General features: G+C 35.2%; 1 protein-coding gene and 1 long non-coding RNA gene across 9 annotated transcripts; one reads left to right on the top strand and one right to left on the bottom strand.

The window, feature by feature from the left end:
• Positions 1-3,827: 3,827 nt before the first annotated feature.
• LOC132042374 (uncharacterized) lies at positions 3,828-8,764 on the top strand. Of its 7 annotated transcripts, none has more exons than XR_009411458.1 (5): positions 3,828-4,477; positions 4,594-6,091; positions 7,227-7,421; positions 8,157-8,232; positions 8,422-8,764. It is a non-coding gene; the product is annotated as an uncharacterized LOC132042374 (long non-coding RNA). The 7 variants fall into 7 exon arrangements; XR_009411457.1 differs by having other exon boundaries at positions 3,829-4,477; positions 4,594-4,641; positions 4,803-7,421; XR_009411454.1 differs by having other exon boundaries at positions 3,829-4,477; positions 4,594-4,641; positions 4,798-7,421.
• A 1,774-nt stretch (positions 8,765-10,538) lies between these two features.
• LOC132042376 (uncharacterized) lies at positions 10,539-12,613 on the bottom strand. Of its 2 annotated transcripts, none has more exons than XM_059432924.1 (6): positions 12,332-12,613; positions 12,117-12,201; positions 11,972-12,044; positions 11,760-11,899; positions 10,804-10,875; positions 10,539-10,722 (listed from the first exon to the last, which is right to left on the bottom strand). In XM_059432924.1, exons 1-6 carry the CDS (start codon positions 12,432-12,434, stop codon positions 10,656-10,658), a joined length of 540 nt encoding a protein of 179 aa, XP_059288907.1. In that variant the 5' UTR covers positions 12,435-12,613; the 3' UTR covers positions 10,539-10,655. The 2 variants fall into 2 exon arrangements, with proteins under 2 accessions (XP_059288907.1, XP_059288908.1); XM_059432925.1 differs by having other exon boundaries at positions 10,539-10,719.
• Between the last annotated feature and the right edge of the window lie 7,598 nt (positions 12,614-20,211).

Raw genomic sequence — 20,211 nt, 5'->3', positions numbered from 1 at the left:
TCGCGAAAAATGTATTTCTAGAAAAAATTTTCCACGAAAATGTTTTTCTAGAAAATAGACCCTTCGGAAAAACTGGGTCAAGTTTGGCGGGTCTTGACTCAGCCCATTTTTAGCCCATTTCAACCCAAGTAACTTTTGGGCCAATGTTACCCCAACCCATTTATTACCTCAGTCCATTTTGATTGGGCCAATTTCAGCCCAACCCGCCCATTTGACACCCCTACTTGTAAGTAAGGTAATTCAAGCATTTATAATGTAAATAAATATTATTGAATAGAGTTGCTAAAAATGAAAGTCATACTTTTAAATACTAATGGTGGAACATTCTACTTTGAGGTTAGATTGGAATTTTAACGTAGCCCTACTGGGGCAGACAACAAAATATTATATTGTATATATAAGTTTTTTTAATTTATTTTTTATGTACATATACAAACTTTGAATAACGTGAACACAAGAGAAGAGGTTAGTTTAGTGGTTACCTTGAGGTTTCAAGTTCAAATCTCAAGCACTACATTTTTATTTTTATTTATCCTGGATCCAGCATGGTTTTTCCCTCCGTTTCAATTTATGTGAACCTATTTTCTTATTAGTCTGTGCCAAAAAGAAATGAAATCTTTCTATATTTGTAAACAATTTACCTTTATGCAATGATTTCTAGTCACACAAAATATATGTGACTCATTTAACACCATAAGTTTAAAAGTCTTTTCTTTTATTCTTAAACTCCCTGTCCAGCCAAATTGATTCACATAAATTAAAACGGAAGGAGTATGCTGGTAGGATCCTGGTTAAATTCAAATGAGATTCTAGAAATGATCTCTTTTGCAAATATTATATGCGTGCAATCCCCTCCGCAACCCCATGAGGGCGTGCGTGCTTAGAAAATGAAAAGGAAAGCAACAAAGGGAAAGAAAAGAATCTTTAATTTGTTAATTTTATGCAGAAAATCATAAATCTTGAAAAGTTATGATGAAATCTGAATGTGACCAATAGTTGATTTTTGGGTAAACGGACCTTTTTCAGATTTCCGTCTATTTCGTGAGGTCCGGAGGGTCGATTATGACTTGGTGGGATGGATGGTTCGATTCCTGAGGCGCTTGGTTGCGTTTTGGGTACTTGGTTGGAAACTTGATATTTTTCATTTGGGGGTTGACTTGGTAAATTAGACTTCCGTTGAAAATTCCGAGGCCACGGGTGAGTAAGTAGTGTGTTTTTTACATATGTGTGCATATCTGGTTTGTGTATGGGAGGCCTCGGATTGATGTCGGGATTTCGGGAAGTCTTGTGAAAAATTAGATTTTGCTGGTTTTGGTGTGACTGCTACAGCGGGCTTAGTACTGCTATAGCGAGACCACCATGGCAGAGTTTTGACCACCATAGCGGTGGAGTGGGCTTTCTGGTTCCCGCCATGGCGGATGGTTGGACCGTCATAGCGGGTCCGCCGTAGTGCAATCCTAGCCGCCACGGTGAGGGGTGACTTTTAATGAGTTTCGCCATAGCGGAAGGGTCGACCGCTACTGCGGGATCGCCATGGCGATCCTGGTGACCATTGCAGCAGTTGACCGGACCAGAAACCCATTTATTATTCCTAAGTTTGAACCACTAGTTGCATTCACCAAAAATCTAAGTCTAAAGAGCTTTGAGGGCGATTTCTAGAGATCTGGTGGTGGAATCATCTTGGGGTAAGTTCTCAAACCTTAATCTTGCATTATCTTTCCTTTACTAAGTAACCATGGTAGTAAATGGTTGTTCATGATGATAGGTCATGGAACCCAGGTTGTTAATCATTAAACCCTCCAATCTAATTGGTTATTGTTGTTCTAAATACTGATTCTATCACCTATAGTTGTGGATAATAGATTCTAGGGTTGAATCTCTCGACTTCTAGAATCAATTCATAAAATTAGGGTTCTTACTATATTTGGGGGTTTTGACTAAGTTATGAAATTGAAGGTTCTAAAGTGATTAGAAACCAATGAAATTGAGGATTATGATTGCTGGGACTAAGGGTAGGGCAATTTCACCCTTAAGGTCCGGTTTTACCCATTCGATTCGTTAGGGGTATTTTGGGTATTCTTTACCAAATCAATTATTCTTCCAATTAGATGGTCTATTACTTACTTAGCGTTGCTATTGCTAGACTTTGAGCGTTTCGAAGCATTGCGTAAGGGGAAAGCTCAAGTGAAGTAGCTCGCGTTCCAGTTCTGCGCTCGAGGTAGGTTACAGCTTACTTGAGTTAGACTTTGATTAGTGGATTGTATATATAGTAGAATTGATGGGAGAAAGCATGATTAGGCTTTCGGGCATGAAGTCTAGTTGGATATTACCTAGGTTGGTATGACTTCTTATTATGCGGGCTTGTCGCCGGTACTTTATGTATTCATGGTGTATTTGTTATGTTATTGGAAGGAAGGGGCTGATATATATACTCTTCGTGTTGATTGAGATATCTTGTATGTTTTATGTTATTGTTGAGTTAATTTATTTGAGTCTTGTTATGGCTTATGGCATTGTGATTTGCACTTCCTTGGAATTGATATTATTGACTGATCATGCTTCATTGGAGTGGTGCTTCATATTGGGTTCTAGGCTTGAACCATATCTTGAGATTCATTGTGGTATACGGACATATATATAAGGCAAATTTGATAGGGGTGAGTTTGTGGCCTAGTTGTGGCTCGTGATCCGAGCTCAGTTCGAGGGCAAGTGATACATGAACACCATGGGTCCCCCGCGAGTCATGAATATCGTGCGACAAGGCCTTTAACATGTGTGTGCAGTTGAGATACTTATCATTGGTTGCGTGCATTGGACATCACCTTATTCCTGTGATTCGTTGTTGATTGGTTGTTGTTGATATTATTGTTGTTGACGTGTTGTTGTGCCTATCTGTTTATTTTGTTGGTTTTACCAATGTATGCATGATACTAATCTTAGTCGGTCTATGATATCTACCAATACATAATGTTTGTACTTGATACTACCTTGCCGCACCCTTTTTGAGTGCAATTTGTGTTCCGAGTCGTCTTAGACCTCGCATCTAGCCTTAGGCTACTCGACCAGATCCGAGGGTGAGCTCCTATCCATACTCTCTTATCTGATGTCTATTTCATTTCCGTACATCTATATAAATATATAAAAGCAGGCACTAGGCCCCCGATTGATGGCAAACCTCAGAAGCCAGCATTTATATTTATCTATTTTTTCCTATATTTTGCCATTTCTCCCTTAATTCCACTTAAAAAACCTCCAACAAAATAAATAAATCAATGGGTTGTCCGTTATTTCTAAGGACTCCCGAGAGTAGCATCCTTCATAAATTCCCATTAACTGATACCGAAACGTTCCCTCCCGCAAAACTTACTGCTTTTTCTCCTCTTTTTCACCTTTTTGCTTTTCTATTTGAGATCCATCTAATTGTCCTTTCCTATTCCATGTTCCAATTATGTTTGCACCCTTGAATTTTGGCGTATGGCGGAGCCACTCATGGCCAAGGGTGGTCACCTGCACACCCTTGGCTGGAAAATGGTACTAGTATATGGATTAGATATTATAATTAACTAGATATAAATTAAATTTTGAACACCCTTAAAATAATTGAGATGAATAGCTTAGAGGTAAAGTGTGTTTAATTTTATCTAAAATTCACGGTTTAATGCTTGCGTCAAAAGCTGATCATATTCGTTCTTTAAAAAAAAAAAAAAAACATACAAACAATGTCTGAAGCTACTTGGTTGATTTATATTTGCACTTATTTTCTTTCATGCTCCGACTAAACTTATTTGTATTTGAGTTATGATTGCATTTGGTTTATTCGTAAGTTGGTTTGGAGTTACGTTGGACTCATTTATTGAAGCTCCTTTAGTCTTTCTTCTTTCCTTCCTATTTTATAGAAAAGAAGAAGACGTATTGTTAAAAAAAAAAAAAAAAAAAAAAAGACAACGAGATCTAATAGCAAGTTAGCAACCACTTATTTTGTTCTCTTTTCTTTTTCAATTGCTTCTGTGAACATTTTAATTATCCAACTTTGTTCTCTCTCTTTCTTTCTTTTTTTTCAAAGAAAATTAATTAGTCATTATCTCTCGCTTTATAACATTCTCGGAATGCCCCTTGTTGTTCTCCACTTGTGGGATTACGTACACTGGGTATGTTGTTGTTTGTTATTGCTGTCATTTGATACTGTAATCACCGTAAGAGTTTTCTAGCAATGAAATTTATCAAGAATAACTTGCGAAATCAAATGGACCATAAATTTTTAGGCGGGTGTGCAGTGATGATGTTAAAAAATTCATTGCACTCATTCATCGGAAAATAATTATATAGTCGTCAACATTTGAACAACCTTACCAAAATATCTGGCTCCGCCACTGATCTTTGGATTTTGGGTATTACGAGGGCTTCCTATGTAAACTTTTGCTTCTGGAGATTTCTTTATTTCCAAGTTCATTGTTTTACTGTGGCGTGGGTGTTGTTGGTAATTATATTATAGTTATTTTAGCTTTATGATTGCCTTTTCCTGTTAAAATTTGTCGAATTAATTTGCTCAATCGAATCGCTTATTGGCTAATTTACGCGTACTCCTCTTTTCAGGCTTTGAAACTTGCTCTCTATCAAGTCTTGGTTCTCTTCTCAACAATTGTGAGCAAAACTAATCTCGCACATTTGCCCTTCTAATTTCAACTGATCTTCTTAGATTTGTTAAATTATTTTTGTGAAACGTTTCAATTATTTGTTGTTATCGGGTTGAATAATTCGCTATGTCCTTTTGTACTCTAATTATTTATAGCTTAGTAGTACAGACATTGGAGGAGTGCAGAATGAGGGCCTACAGAGGTCACGCTTGAAACTTTCAACAACTCATTTATACTTGAGGTACTATATTCTTCAATTATGATTTGTTTTTGTTGTCGTATAGTTGGGTTTTAGGTAATGAGGGAAAAATTAAAATTCGTACTTTAAAAGTAGATATATTACCAGCATGATTGGAGAGGCCCTACAGAGATGCGGCCCAGGGTAGAACAAGGGTCTGTAACGGTCAATCTTGAAACTCCATTGGTTCATTTAAACTTTAGGTATGTATTCTTCTGTATTTTATTTTAGTTATTTCACATTTTCCTTTTCTGGGTAACGAGGGAAAAATGATATTCGTAATTTTATAGTAGATGTAACAAGTATGAGCTAATAACTTACCGAGATTTCATAGAGCTTGCTTCGAGAAGGTATTATGATAATGTCATCAGGGATTTTTTCCCCTTATCCATTTACGTTGTTAATTTTAGATGACTTGGGATCTTAATTTATCCCTTTTTCTTATTTATTTTTTCGGTTGGATTTTATTGTTCACATTGGAGGTCCAACTTGTACTAGAAGAGCTTTAGAATCTTTTTATGGTATTTAGAGGCCTAAATGACTTTGTAACCACCTTTATAGCACAAGTTAAGAATGACAATGAAAATAGACACCTTGTTACTGATTTCCTTAGCAATTCATGACCTTTCAGATGACTTAGCTAGACTGTGTTAAATTTTTATTTTGAATTTTCCTTTTGTTGTAGTTCTTCAATGAAAGACATAAGAGCTGCCGGGAACAAGTAGTTGCTAAAGATTTGAACCCCATAAAACTCTGTTGGGGATGTCTCCGTCTCTGCCTTTTGTTTCTCCTACTTCTCCTTTTTTGATACAAAATATATGCCACTTAACACAGATTGGAGTTACAGCAATCTACATACCTGCAACTAAAGATATGCTTTGAACAACAAACAAATAAGACACTTTTACATAGGTTGCTTTGTGTAATGCTTTTTGTAGAGTTTAGATTCTTAATCAGAATGCTTCTTATTGTAAATTTGTAGTTCTCGCTAAATAAATAAACTGGTTCGGTGTTTTACAATTTCTGATTTACATGCATACGATGCACTGACTTAAGTATTGACAACTCTCATATACACTTCTTTCATTAAGCTGACTCTTGATGCCTCGAGCATATCTCAACCTTCAAAAGTTTGATTGTATCTAATCGTGATACTTTTTTGTTTTGAGTAAAAGACACATAGGAAAATGACATGTTGATGTTCAAATGTTCACAATCTGTGAGTTGGTTAATTTTATTTTAGATATTTTTTGACATTTTCATTTGATGCAACATTTATAGAGTTTTTATTCGGAAGCTCTCTGAGCTTGGATTACGATCTTTGATTTATGTTAGAATCTTATATTTCTACTATTTATCCTTGCATTCGTTAGATATATATTTGCAAACGAAATCATTAATGCGGATATTATTAGCTTCTTTCAGAAATTTTCTAAAACTTTATACTGTTAAGGTCTTTTCCCTTCAATTTCTCCCTTCTCTTTTTAGTATTTTTGTTGGTTCTTTATTGTAATGTTCTCTTGATTTTAAATTTATTTTTATGGTGTGGATAGTGGGATCAATCTCTCATCTCTACTATTTATCCCTTTCAAAGTGTGCAGAAGATATCAATGGAGTAGAATGCCACAACTCAACAAAGAATTTAGCAATTTGATCCTAAATGTTTTGAGTATCATCTGGATTATGCAAATCCTTTGGCTCTCTGTTGTATCTTCATTTTCCAGTGGCTTTCGCCGTTGATTGTATTTCTTCTTCTCGTGTGTTAGTACTATAGCTAATGACAGGAAAATGTAGGAACTTTCTTTCTTTTAATAAAGTTTTTGATGTTAAGTCTATCAGTTTGATGTTGTAGACCTGCAAAAAATAGGAAGCATGCTATCTTGACATCCTAATACTACTGATTGATCTTTCGAGTTCTTCTTTATGAGTAGTCCTTTTACTGTATAACTTTACATGGATGTTTACATACTTTACCCTTTTTGCTGGTGGAATAGCATAGGCCTCGAAGAATATTATAAACTCCTTTCCATGATAGATACAACAATGCACCATGAGATTCAGTATGTTCCATGTCTTTGCCCAAATGATATTATCGTTCCTATTGGTAATACATTTGAGACTACATAGATGAAGTATCACTTACTGTAATTGTTTTGTTAATGAGTATAATTTTCTCATTGAGTACTCACACATTTAAAATTTAGTGTTTACGTTTAAAAGAGTGACGAGGGTTGCAATAAGTGGAATTTTTTTTTGAAGAACTGAGTCGTCAAGTTGTCCTCCTGTTTATGTGGTGCTTGAGAATGTATTTTTAATGTCATTCTGCCTTCTTAGAAATTACAGTTTGGCTGCAGACTTTGTGAATGGTGGACAAGAGTAATACTTACTTACTTAGCAAGTATACCAAGAACTCTATGAGAAGGTATTGTATTTAGCAAAATGCATCATCTAATGTCATATCAAGTCTTTAATGCTTCCAGACTTTCAATGTAGGTGCCATCACGACGGGTTGGGTCGTGACACTGGAAATGGTAGAAGAATCCATTGAGGTTTTTGAATTTTTTTGCTTTTTTGCAAACTTTATATGGGTGCAATCCCTTGTACACCCCCCGTGCGCGTGTAAGCAAATGAAAAAGGAAAGCAATAAAGGGAAAGAAAATAATCTTGAGTTGACCAATCAATAAGCTTTACACGAAAAAACAATGGAGATCTAGCAAGGACTTGGACATTAGTGTGCAAGAGAGTGGGGACGGCTATGACTTTCAGATGCAAGATAATAGTCAGTTATGGTGGCTGAAAGAGATAATACTGGATTTAGGCTACAAAAGAAGAGATAGGAATTTTAGGCTTCAAAGCATAGATGGGAACGTCTAAGGTTGTCTCTGTTTTGGACAACGAAGAGCGATAGGTTTGGAGCAAGAAAGTGATATTAATACTTGCAGACTAGGACAAGGCTAAAAGAGGAAACCGAGGAAGTCAGTTAGGACTTAAAACTCAACAGGCAAGCCTTCTAAAGAAGCAGTAGACGATTCTCAAAAACTTGATTCATGAATGGAAAAATATTTACAGCAATAAGCTTTCACATTCCATTAGGAGTACAACATATTGGATATCAAGTTATGAACTCTATGCAGTAGATTCAAGACACTAGTGAAAATAAAAATACTCCGCAAATCCGAAAGAAAAATAATGCACGCCATACACTTCGGGGTCTTCAAACTGAAGATTTGCTTTTAAAGCCTACCATTTTCGATTTATTGGTGAGTTTTGAAGTTTATGTGCAGGTAGTTCAGGAGAGGGTACAGAGGTATGAAGGATAGGATCTGATCAACCTTGGAGCCTACAGAACTTATGCCAGGGGTAAATTCTGTATCTACGTTTATAACATCTCTACTCTTTTGGTTGTCAACTTTATTGGACTCTCTAGCTCTTAATATTGATTCTTCTAACATAAAATACTCTTGCTTCAGTTTGTTAAGATATTGCATCAATTAGCAATGATTTGATTTGGATTTTGATTGTGTAATTATACACTTACCAAAATTGCAGTACTTTAAATCCCAACCAAGCTTGAGGGAAATAATCTAGCTTTTCAGTGCAATTCTTTCACGAGGAGTTCAGGCGGTACAAATAGCACTGGGAGTATTACTCGTAAATTACATTAATTTTAGAGTTTATAGGATTAAATATGGTGTGTGGCCTCTTTATATCTGGCAAGTATATTAGTTGTCTGTTGCAGGCGTTTGCTCGCTTTTCATTTCTTGTCGTTGCATATGTTGGTCTCGTGTTTTAAAACGCTGGTGATGTTCTGTCATAGAATGATGTTTTGCAAGAAGAAATCATGTTTTGATATCTTATGTATGCCTTTTTGTTATGTTAAAGCTTGTGTATTGGGATTTTTAGCGATTGCTATGATTGCTTTATTTATGGCTTAAGCCAGTAGGTTCGAATTTCTCGTTGCAGTTTTGTATGCCAAAAAGCTTTTCACATTACTGGCATACCTATATTTTCGCGCAATACCAGTTATATTCTCATCTTTATGCTTGCAAATTAAAATATATATAGTAAATCTCAGGAGTTGTTATTAGAATCTTAAATTAAGGAGGACAATATCACATTGCGACAATTTTTCTTGCCAAGTTGGATGTCTCCAATGTAATCTAATGATATCAATGTGTTATTTCCACTGACCCTTGATCATTCAGTTACTTTTACCCAGGTTATTGACACAATGCGCTATAGACTGTTGCTGCTGGTGGATAAACTATAAATAAGTTACAGAGTAAATATTTGTATAATCTAAATAAAATAATAAATTTAAAATTAATTTTGTTTGGATCGATTAAAAGGAAAATTAGGATAAAGGGAGTGCTAGTTAACTTCCCGTTGACAACCATTTACTACTAATCATTCCTTCTTACTTAATGCACTCTTTAACTTTCAATGACTACAACACTGAAGAAAAACGACATTTCCAGTCTCCGAGCAGTGGGTTTGAGACTCCGAGCGGCGGCGATGGCGAAAAAGCGATGCTTGTGAACAACGACCTTTATGCTCCTCTCAGCTCTCTTAGCTGGAACTTTCACACCTGCCTTTGCTCCACTTCCATCTCTCGCTTCTTCCTATTCAAGTTCCAACCTCGAAAGACTTAATTCTGTGGTATGAATATGAAATTTTCTGTTTTATCAATACCTAATTCTAGTCTTAAAGAAAAGTTAGAGAAGAGTACCACTAATTTTTATTGAAATTTGATTAACATCCACAATATGAACTTGTATAGACTCATTAGGAGTACTTTTTATTGGCGCTTAATTTGTATATTTAGTGTTATAGAAGGTTAAGGATTAGCATAAAAATTGACTTATTATGATGAATTTTATAGCGCGAAATGGATACAAGGTCTATCTGGACTAGTTCCGGATTGAGGTCTAGCTGATTGATTAATTGCACTTCAGTGTGTAACAGTAGGTTAAGGATCAGCATAAAAATAGTCTAATTATATAGAGCAGAACGGATGCAAGGTATATCTGGACTAGTTTAGGATTGAAATTATAGCTGATTGACCGTACTTAATTTGTATATTTTGCTTTAGTGCTCATCAGAAGTTGCGTGTTTCTTTAACTTGGCAGGGTGATGAGAAAACTTTTGAGATTGCGGGTGACATGTTTTGGAAAATATACAAATTAAGTACGATCAATCAGCTATACTTTCAATCCTAAACTAGTCCAGATATACCTTGTATCCGTTCTGCTCTATATAATTAGACTATTTTTATGCTGATCCTTAACCTACTGTTACAAAGATGGAAAGCCTTTTCAGATTAGTGGGGGGGACTTCATCTATTTTCGGGTTCTTCCAGAGGTGCTTCAGTCCATGGTTTCCTATTGATAGCTGAATACTTCTGAACATAGTGTGTAATCTTGAGCTTTTACCTAGGTCTCTCGAAGATTAATCTAGGGAAGATAGTCGGTTACCAAAAGAATAGGGGAATATATGACTCTACAGACTGCTGCTACTGGTGGATAAACTACAAAATTCAGACCAGTTTCAGATCTCCATGGCGAAGAAGTACTTCAAGCTAGCCATATACCAGGCTAAGAGCTAAGAGTTAACACACTGCGAACCACAACATAATATTGGAGTAAACAATTCATGTGTATGCCACATTCCATAAAATCACTCATGAGCAAGCAACTAAATGTAAAAATCCTTAACAATATTATTAGGGAACAAGTACTAATCAAAACATCCATCCACAAGAATATATGTAGTGTCATCAGATCTCAGGTATTGTCATTTCCATCTACATCCTCCTCTTCATCATCATTGATAGCAGGGGGTTCCTCACTGCTGGAAAGAAATGAAACTTGAGTTAAGAAAATGACAAGATAAAGTGTGGAAATAATGTTGAGATATGCAAAAGTATTTTACTTGAACTCTGCAATCTTCAAGCACACAAGGCATCTCAGCTCTGTGTTGTAAAAGAAGTAGATGGTCTGACGTCTGGAAAAATGAATGTTTTTGGGATAAATAAACGTATGAAAAAACTGAAAATGAGTATGAATTGTTAACTCTAATTAGGGCGTTTATCAGACGGTTCGGTTGGGGTCAACATTATTGGTTATCGGGTTGTAAAAATGTAAAACGGATAATCGAACCAATAAGATATCGTTTATCGGGTTTCGGTTTATTGGGTCTCAATCATTATCAGTTTAATTATTGTGTTAAACAATAAGCAAACAAAACATTCAACCAGTAAATAAGTTAGATGTCAAGATATACAAGAAGATATATGAATTGCACACTGCTTTAATTACCCACTCAATGCACAACAACATAGATTTGATCCATTTCATTAACCCATTGGAGTTTCTGGTAAACAACAATCAAGGAACGCCTTTTGGCATGGATCATACTAATAAGATATTATAAACATTAATTACACTATGCACAGGTATGTTTGGACAGTCTTGTTCGGATCAGAGAAGACTGAATGTAAGCACTAAGCAGTTTTTATATTCAAGAGTTATCTATGAATAATGAAGGAAGACCTTTTCAAACATACTACAGTAACCCCACATTATATATCTAAAGGTAAAATTGTAAATTTAATTTACTTATCGGGTTATCGGGCTAACCAATAAAGAAAGTGGCATAACCGAGACCTGAACCTTTATCGCGATAATTATAAAACACTGACCCATAAAAACCCCAACAAACCAATGACCCGAACCGTTAACTCAATAACCCGATATTTGTTTCGGGTTATCGGTTTGACCCGAAATTTGTACACCCCTAACTCTAATGTTATATATCGTATGTCAATTTTTTCCATATTGTCTAAAAATCTACATAAACTTAAATAACGGAAGAAGAAAAATAATTACATGGCACTGTCATCCAAAATGATATTTGCATCATTTTGAAGGCGGTAGATTTCAGATATTTGGGCCTTGACCACCTTGTTCAACTTATCCTCCAAAGTAGTATAAAAGTTTGTTTCTTCATAGTCATATTCCTTCCATTTCTGCAAACAATAAATTTGGATAAAGACCATATTCGATGAGAAATTAAACACATAGAGATGGACTTTACTTACATTATCAAGTCGATATATTAGTCCAATGTCTTGTCTGAAATCATCCCAAGTCCTTTCCAGAAAGTACATTTTTCTGTAAAATTTGGAAAGTTAGATGACTAAGAACAAAGATGATCCACTATTTAAAGAAAGCATGATGGCTTACTTGAACAACTCCCGGGTCAATTCCGGGTACATGTCCTTCATTATTTGGAAGAAATGCTCCTGCCATTTCCCTTTTGCACCTGTCCCTGAAACAAACACAAACAGAGGGAGAAAAAAAAAAAAAAAAAAAAAAAAAACCTTGCTAGTAAGGGGGAGCAAGGGACGGGATGGGGAAACAAGTTGAGTAGTCAATAAACAAGAAATTCATATACTTACAGACGAAAGTATTGAGCTCTCCTTTGATGCTACGGTTGCCCAACTTAATCTCTCTTAGGTAAGAGTTCAAAGTACCAAACTCATCTGATTGAACACAAGGCATTTTGAATGGAGTAGATTCTTGAACAAGTTGGAACTTCTGCTACTGCCTTGTTATGTGATATTAAAAAACATGAAATATAGAGAAACTACTGAATAAACTACTGAACTCATTGAATAATTCACAAGCGCACGAGGAAAAAAGAAGCGCAGAAAAATGTGTATACAATACAACCTCAGTCAAATTTAAAGGTTATAGATCATGATAAACACGCACGAGGAAAAAAGAAGCACAGAAAAATGTGTATACAATACGACCTCAGTCAAATTTAAAGGTTATAGATCATGATAAACAGTCATCCATACACACTCTCGGCAACATAAATAGCATCAATTTTCTCACGAGCTTCGATCTAACAATAATGACAAATTCTCGCCAATCACTCTCTTTCAAACACTCAAAGCTAGACAAATTACAAAGAGAGAACCAGATTTATACACACACACACTCGGCAGCATCAATTTACGGCATGCCGAAAATTCTCACGAGCTTTGATCTAACAATAACAAATTCTCTAAATTTGAACTCTCTCAAGGCTCAAATTACAAGGAGAGAAACATAATTATATATACACACACACACTCTCGCAACACAAGTAGCCTCAAAAACTCACAAGCTTGGATCTAACAATAACAAATTCTCGTCAATCGCTCTAAATTAAATCACTCAAATCTAACTATAAATTATAAGGAGAAACATGATCATACTCGCAACATAAATAGCATCAATTTGCGGCATGCCGAAAATTCTCACGAACTTCGATCTAGCAATATCATATTATCGAAAATCACTCTAAACTCAAACACTCAAAGCTAACTACAAATTACAAGGAGAGAAACATAATCATACATACACACACACTCTCGCAACATAAATAGCATCAATTTACGGCATGCCGAAAACTCTCACGAGCTTTGATCTAACAATTATAACTACAAATTCTCGTCAATCACTCTAAATTTGAACTCTATCAAACACTCAAAGCTAACTACAGATTATAAGGAGAGAAACAAAATTACCTTGATGAAGCTAAGAAGAAACTGGGCTTCAATGTATCTATATGTATATAGAGAGAGAGAGAGTGAGATTGAGAGAACTTGAGCAAGTTATAAGGAGAAAAATGTAATGGAATGAAAATTACCTGATCGAAGCTAGCTCTTTGATGGGTGAATGAAGCTTCTGTTTATATAGAGTAAGAGAGAGAGTGGGGGAACTTGAGCGCCAAAATTGAAATGCACGTTTTTGATCTTTTGAGGGTAAAATTGTAATTTAGGATCACTCTAAAGCGCAAATTGTTAGTAGTATTAGTTTTGAGCGGCAACTGTAATAGTATTAGTATTGATAAGTTGCAATTTTGTGGAACCAATTATGAGTGCAACATTTCATTGTATCTATTTATAATTTAGAAAATAATATGTACTCCCCTCGTCTCAATTTATGTGTCACTTTCAAATCACTATGAATATATATGTCACGGACTTAACGAAATCCATTAAAATGTCTAACCGGGTCTAAGGGCGTGTACCACACTTGGGGCAAAGCTTTAAGACTTTGATTGCGGACATTCAATGCATTGTGAGAGAATCTGTTACGACCCAAAATTAGGAGCCACGACCGGTGCACGAAAAGTCACTACCCAGGCGTACCAACCATTAATCGGGAAAGAAAAGAATAGGAAAATGGATATCTCGAGAAAAGATTTTAAGTTCAATTCGGTTTTTTTAAGTTCAAGTTGCAATATATATATATATATATATATATATATATATATATATATATATATATATATATATATATATATATATATATATATATATAATCAATCCAACCATGAAGTGACATAATAGAAATAACATAAATTTGAAAGTACACCGATAACCCCACAATGCCTAGAAGAATTTATGAATCTCTCGAGTACAACTATAGGATACATCCCCAAAAATAAAAATAAAAATCAACAAAAAGGAAAAAAAGTTGTTGGCCGCCAACACGATCAAGGGTAGTTGGCTCACCTAAGCTGAAATTAACATTGCCTCAAACTAAATCAAAGAGGACAGTTGCAGTTCCCGAGTTAGGATTTGTAGAAAACTGAAATAACAATTCGGATGAACATAAAACCCAGCAAGATAATCGACCCGCCCCGCCGTGATACCCCATGGAAAAATTCTCTATAATATACATGACATCGTGAAATACAATATATGTAACATGAGTGCAACAATATATATAAATGAATGACAATAAAGATACATGTTCAACTCAAACGAAAACACTATGGCATCTAGGGATGGGTATAAATCACCAAAAATTGAACTATCGAGCTGAATCGGGAATTTCGATAACCGATATATTGGAATAATGAATCTATCTTCTTCGATGAAGAAGAAGAGCAATGAGGATCGAAGAGAGGAAGAAGAAAGAGGAAAGAAAGAAGATGAAATTTCCGATCAAATGATTGACCATTGGATAAAGCCTAGGTATACAAAGGCTTTGCCTTCTGCCTATGTGGATAAATCTCAACCTCAGATCAAGAATAAGGAGATCGATCGCAGCCGTTCGATCAAAAATAGCCGATGAAAAAGGAAGCAACCGAGGAAGCTTCGTGCTTGCCATGTGAGGGAATAAAACTAGCTTCCTTCACGTGCTTGCCATGTGAGGGAATAAACTAGTTACGTAGAGTACAAATAATGCATTGACAAGTGTATAGATAGATTTTTCTTTTATCATTTATTTTGCACAAAGTACATGTATATATATAGGTTCATGAAATCAATACAACAAGCAAAAAATTTCCCAAATATTTTTGTTTCTTTCATGGTATCAAAGCAATAGCTCGATCCAATTTTCTGCCTATCAAATCAGTCTTTTCATTATCAAAATCCCTAAATCTCATCAATTACAACACAAGATGAGTCAAGATAATACAAAAACAGTAGCTACTAATGAGAATGCTACTAAACCTCATCACTCTTACCCCTATTACCTCAATTCTTTAGATTCGCCTGGAATGAATCTCATCAACTCGACTTTTGATGGAAGAGGATTTCCAAGGTGGAGAAGATCTATTGTAATTGCTTTATTAAACAAAAAGAAACTTGATTTTATCAATGGAGCTTGTAAATCACTAGATCCGGATCATGCACAATATGAACAATAGGCTTGTTGCAATGATATGGTCATTGCTTGGTCGCTCAATTCTTTGACAAAGGACATTGCAGATAGTGCGATTGACTCCAAAATAACCAAATTACTTCGAGACAGCTTAGAACACAAATTTGGCATAACTAATGGTGCCAAATTGTATCGTCTGCACAAAAAAAAAAAAAACTGTCAGGATTAGTTCAAACAAACAGTGATGTAGGTGTTACTTCACTAAACTAACAAGACTATGAGATGAGTTGGATTCGCTCAACCCAATCATATGCTGCACTTGTGTATGTACTTGCGAGGGTAAGACTAAACTGATCAAATCACTAGAGGATCAAAGTTCTTATTCAATTTCTTATGGGCCTAAATGATGTGTATGCACAGGCAAGGGGAAACATATTGATAATTAACCCTTTGCCCAGCATGGATATTGCATATTCTCTACTCTTACAAGATGAGAATCGCAAATAAGTGTATGTTAATGCTAACTATACCATTGATTCTGCATCTTTCATGGTGACATAACAAGGAAAAACTTATCAAAAGACAGGAAATCAAGGAATGAAAAGAGGTGGACAAGGACAACAAAAATTTGATGTAAACACACAAAGAACAGTCAAAAGGGTACAAAGGATAGACTGAGGAAAACAAAATGCAATCCAAATGTGAGCTGCATGCATTGTGGATTTTTAAAATTATTTTTATTACATAGGGGGTAGGGGAAGGGGAAATGGGGAAGGGGATTACAATGTGGGGATTCGAACCCTCATCAACAAGGTGAAAGCTCAAGCAGTCAACCAACTGAGCTACTAGATCCCTACCATGCCCGTATGATTGCTATAGACTTCATGGGTTCCCAGATGATTTTGAGCTTACAAATTCTAAGGATTATCAAGGAAAGGCAAATGGAGTAGTTGCTGAATTAGAGATTGAAACTCCACTTAAGACACAAGGAGACGTAAGCGGCGAGTTGTTTGTAATCAAGGCATGAGTAAGGATCAGTATGCTGAGTTAGTTCAGAGGGTTATTAAGGAGGTAAAAATGGGACAAGGAGGAGCTCCAAATGGTGGTTTCAATGCAGGAGCCATTGCTGGTACAATTCTAAAGTACTCAGAACTTGTCTTTCAGTATTTAACCCTTGCACCTGGATCATTGATTCAGGTGCATCGTAACACATGTGCTTTGATACTAAGTCTTTCAATTTTTTACTCCTTTTTCCTGTTCCTATAAGCATCACTTTACTTAATTCTTTCAGGATTATTGTGACTCATGCAGGAAGTATCTCCATTCTACCTGAAATAACTCTTAACAATGTTCTTCATATTCTAGATTTTAAGTATAACTTATTGTCCGTCCATAAGTTGTGATGTCTTATTTACTCCTAGTGGTCAGTATCTTACAGACCCTTTAATGACGAACACTCAAGGTTTGGGCGAAGTCAAAGAAGGTCTCTACCTGTTACAACCTACTAGTCTTAGTTCTAAGCATGTTTCAAATAAAAATGTAGTTTCATTTCAAGAAGGAAGTAATTCCATTTCTATGTCAAAATCAGTTCCCTTTTCAGTTTCAGCAAATGTTATCCCTAGTATAGAATTATGGCATGTAAGGTTGGGACATGTTTCTTATTAAGTAATGAAGAATTTTAATTTCATTTAGTTTCCTTCTCATTCTTAGCATATGTGTGATGTATGTCCTAAAGCAAGGCAGACTAGGCTGCCTTTTCCATTAAGTCAAATTCATACTCAAAAGGTTTTTGATCTAATACACATTGACACATGGGGTCCCTATAAATTTTGTAGCACCTCGTACCTCCTAGCTAAGCATTATCCAAGCCTATTTTCCCATTTACAACAAACCCTAAGCATGAAAACTATTCTAAGGCAAGAGAGAATAGGTCCCAAGCCTCAAGAACCTTCCAAGGTAAGTTCCATGATAATCCTAGGTTGATTTCAAGTCTTTAATCCCTTCTAACATGAGTAAACTCTTCTAATCCGTAGAGTTGTGATTAGAACACCATTATTGGACGTGGAAACCCTAGAACTCGAATTCAGGGAGATTGAACAGCAAAAGGGTAATGCTTCGGCTCTCTAATCATTAATAGTAGTGAATTGATGGACTCTTGAGAGATAAGTACTTGAGATTGATAAAGAGAAGAACGTGAACTAGGCTAGGGTTTGGATTGTTGAGTCGAGATTGTTGTAATCTTATGGGTGATGAAGGAAAATGATTTTCTATTAGGGATTATAGAATCACCATTAGTAGAATGGGAATTTGGTGAAGAAAACACCATTAATAAAGGCTATGAAGCTTTGTGCCCACCTAGTGTTTGATACAATGCTGAGATGACCAAAGCATGAGTATACTTGCTAATATTGAATCCCTTTGACTTGTATTATTATAGATTAAGGTTGAAGCGGTTGACGAATGTTGTATTACTCTTAAAGGATAGAATTAAGGTATGTGAGGCTAACTTGTGAGGCTAACTCTCCACGTTTAGGAATGTTAATGATTCTCCCTACGTAGAGTTCTTTTACAACGTTACGAAATGCCTCAGAAATATAGTTTAGCTTAGTTCCTTGAATAGTTGCAAAACTTTTATTCTCTAGTTTCGTAATTCGTTCATAACTTTCATTCCGGATGTTGTGAGCTCGTAAGTAATCAATATAGACTTGTGTTTGATACTCATGAGTCTCAGTCTAGGATAATCAGAATGCTATAAACAGTTAAAGCTTCAGTTCTCATAACCAGTTCATGAATACATGTCTCAGTGAATTATTACTCAGTATGTCAGTGTTGTACCTTTCAGCATGCTTCTCAGTTTATTTATACAACTTGTTTATTGTTGAACACCTTTGTATACATATACTTGGGCCTGAGGCCATAGACTTGTGCACTTATATTGGGCCTAAGGCCACATATTTTATTATCAGTTAAACAAGTGATTCTCTAATCAGAACAGGAAGTATTCTCGTCTTTACTTATTTTGTTCATTTCAGTTATCAGTTATAGAAGTATTCTCGTCTTTACTTCTTTTGTTCATTTCGCCTCTATCGTTATCGATATCGCTACCGCTTCCGTTTCGTATTTATAATTTTTTCTTTTAGTTGTTTTACATACCAGTGAAATTCAAATGTACTGACATCCCTTTTTACTCGGGGCCTGCATCTCGCGATACAGGTAACTATTTACAGGATGACACATCTGCTCGTTAGGATATCCAGTATCCGTTGATTGGTAAGCCCCGCTCTTTCGGGGCCTTATAATTTATTTTAGTCTTTACAATACTCCATTACAGACAGTCAGGTATGCTGGGGGCCTTTTCCAATAACAATAGTTTCGTATTTCATTAAAGGCTTCATAGAATATATCGGCAGTCAATCAGTATGTTTTAGCAAGCTTTTTGGTGTTAGCCTTGTTGGCTACTTATTCGCATTTACAAACTTATTCCGTACTTCTGCTTTAATGATATTTCAGTCAGATTGTTCGTAGTTCAGTACGTGTTAGTTGATTTTCGCCTTCAGTTATGTTTTGATATCACATCTTGATTTAGTCAGTCAGTTGGTTCGCTCGGTCACATGTAGTCAGGCACCGAGTGCCATGTTACGTCCATTCCTAGGTTCGGTGTGACAAATGTTGCACCTACAATGGATACAAGTACTTTCTCACTATAGTATATGACTACAGTAGGGGTACTTGGACCTTTTTACTGAGTTCTAAAAGTAATGCTTTTCGCGTGTTAAAGGATTTTCAAATCATGATTTAAAGACAATTTAATACAAAGGTGAAGGTGATCAGATCTGATAATGCTATGGAATTAGGAAAGGAACATAGGAGAGTCTTTTTCTCAAGTGTCAAGGGATATTGTTGACACCTAACTTTTGACCTCCAATAATTTATTTTAATTATCTAGGGTTCTTGGATCTCAAACGGAGTGAAATACATATTTTTATAAATCAAAATGATTTTTTCAAAATTATTCTGATAATATTTTACCATTTCATTTAGCAAACTAATTTCAAATATATATTGTAAGTCATTTAAAAATAATCTACATATTTTACTATTAATATAAAGCATTTTCCAAGCCTAAATCAAAAAATAATTTAAAACAATTATTCAATTAATTGAGAAAATTATTGAAGATTTAATTAGCAAGTATTTTACTCGTTCAATTCAAGAAGCTTGATTAATTAAATAAACAATCATTTACCTCTCAAAATTTTAATCTCTGCATAATCAATTTGCAATTTTTAGATTAATAATAATTAATTAAATGTTTAATTGTGGTTATATTATAAATTGTTCATTATGTGATTAATTGTGGCTACAATTGAAATAATCAATTGTTAGTTAAATATGGCCATAATTGCAATAACCAATTTCATGGTTTAAGTAAATTAAGGTCATAATTGAAAGTTTAAGTCTTTGCATAATTATCCGTGTCATTTATTTTAATTAATTAGTTAGGTAATTTTAATTTGGCCATGATTGAAATGTTCAATCAATGGACACTCTTAATCTTGGCTACGGATTAAAATTTACACATTTTTACCCTTAGCTACACTTATGCATATACACAGATATACAATGAATATACATTTTTATACATGTATATCACATGTATATACGTATA

Source organism: Lycium ferocissimum, unplaced genomic scaffold, assembly GCF_029784015.1.
Source record: "Lycium ferocissimum isolate CSIRO_LF1 unplaced genomic scaffold, AGI_CSIRO_Lferr_CH_V1 ctg14782, whole genome shotgun sequence".
Lineage (NCBI taxonomy): Eukaryota > Viridiplantae > Streptophyta > Magnoliopsida > Solanales > Solanaceae > Lycium > Lycium ferocissimum.
The sequence above is the reverse complement of the archived record's forward strand: the minus strand, read 5'-3'. Positions and strand labels throughout refer to the sequence as shown.

Bases quoted from the DNA above. Each gene is read 5' to 3' on its own strand.
- LOC132042376 (XM_059432924.1), bottom strand. From the start codon at position 12,434: ATGCCTTGTGTTCAATCAGATGAGTTTGGTACTTTGAACTCTTACCTA. The intron at 12,202-12,331 runs GTAAGTATATGA...TGTTTGTTTCAG, and splicing joins AGAGCTCAATACTTTCGTCT to GGACAGGTGCAAAAGGGAAA. The intron at 11,900-11,971 runs GTAAGTAAAGTC...TATTGTTTGCAG, and splicing joins TAATATATCGACTTGATAAT to AAATGGAAGGAATATGACTA.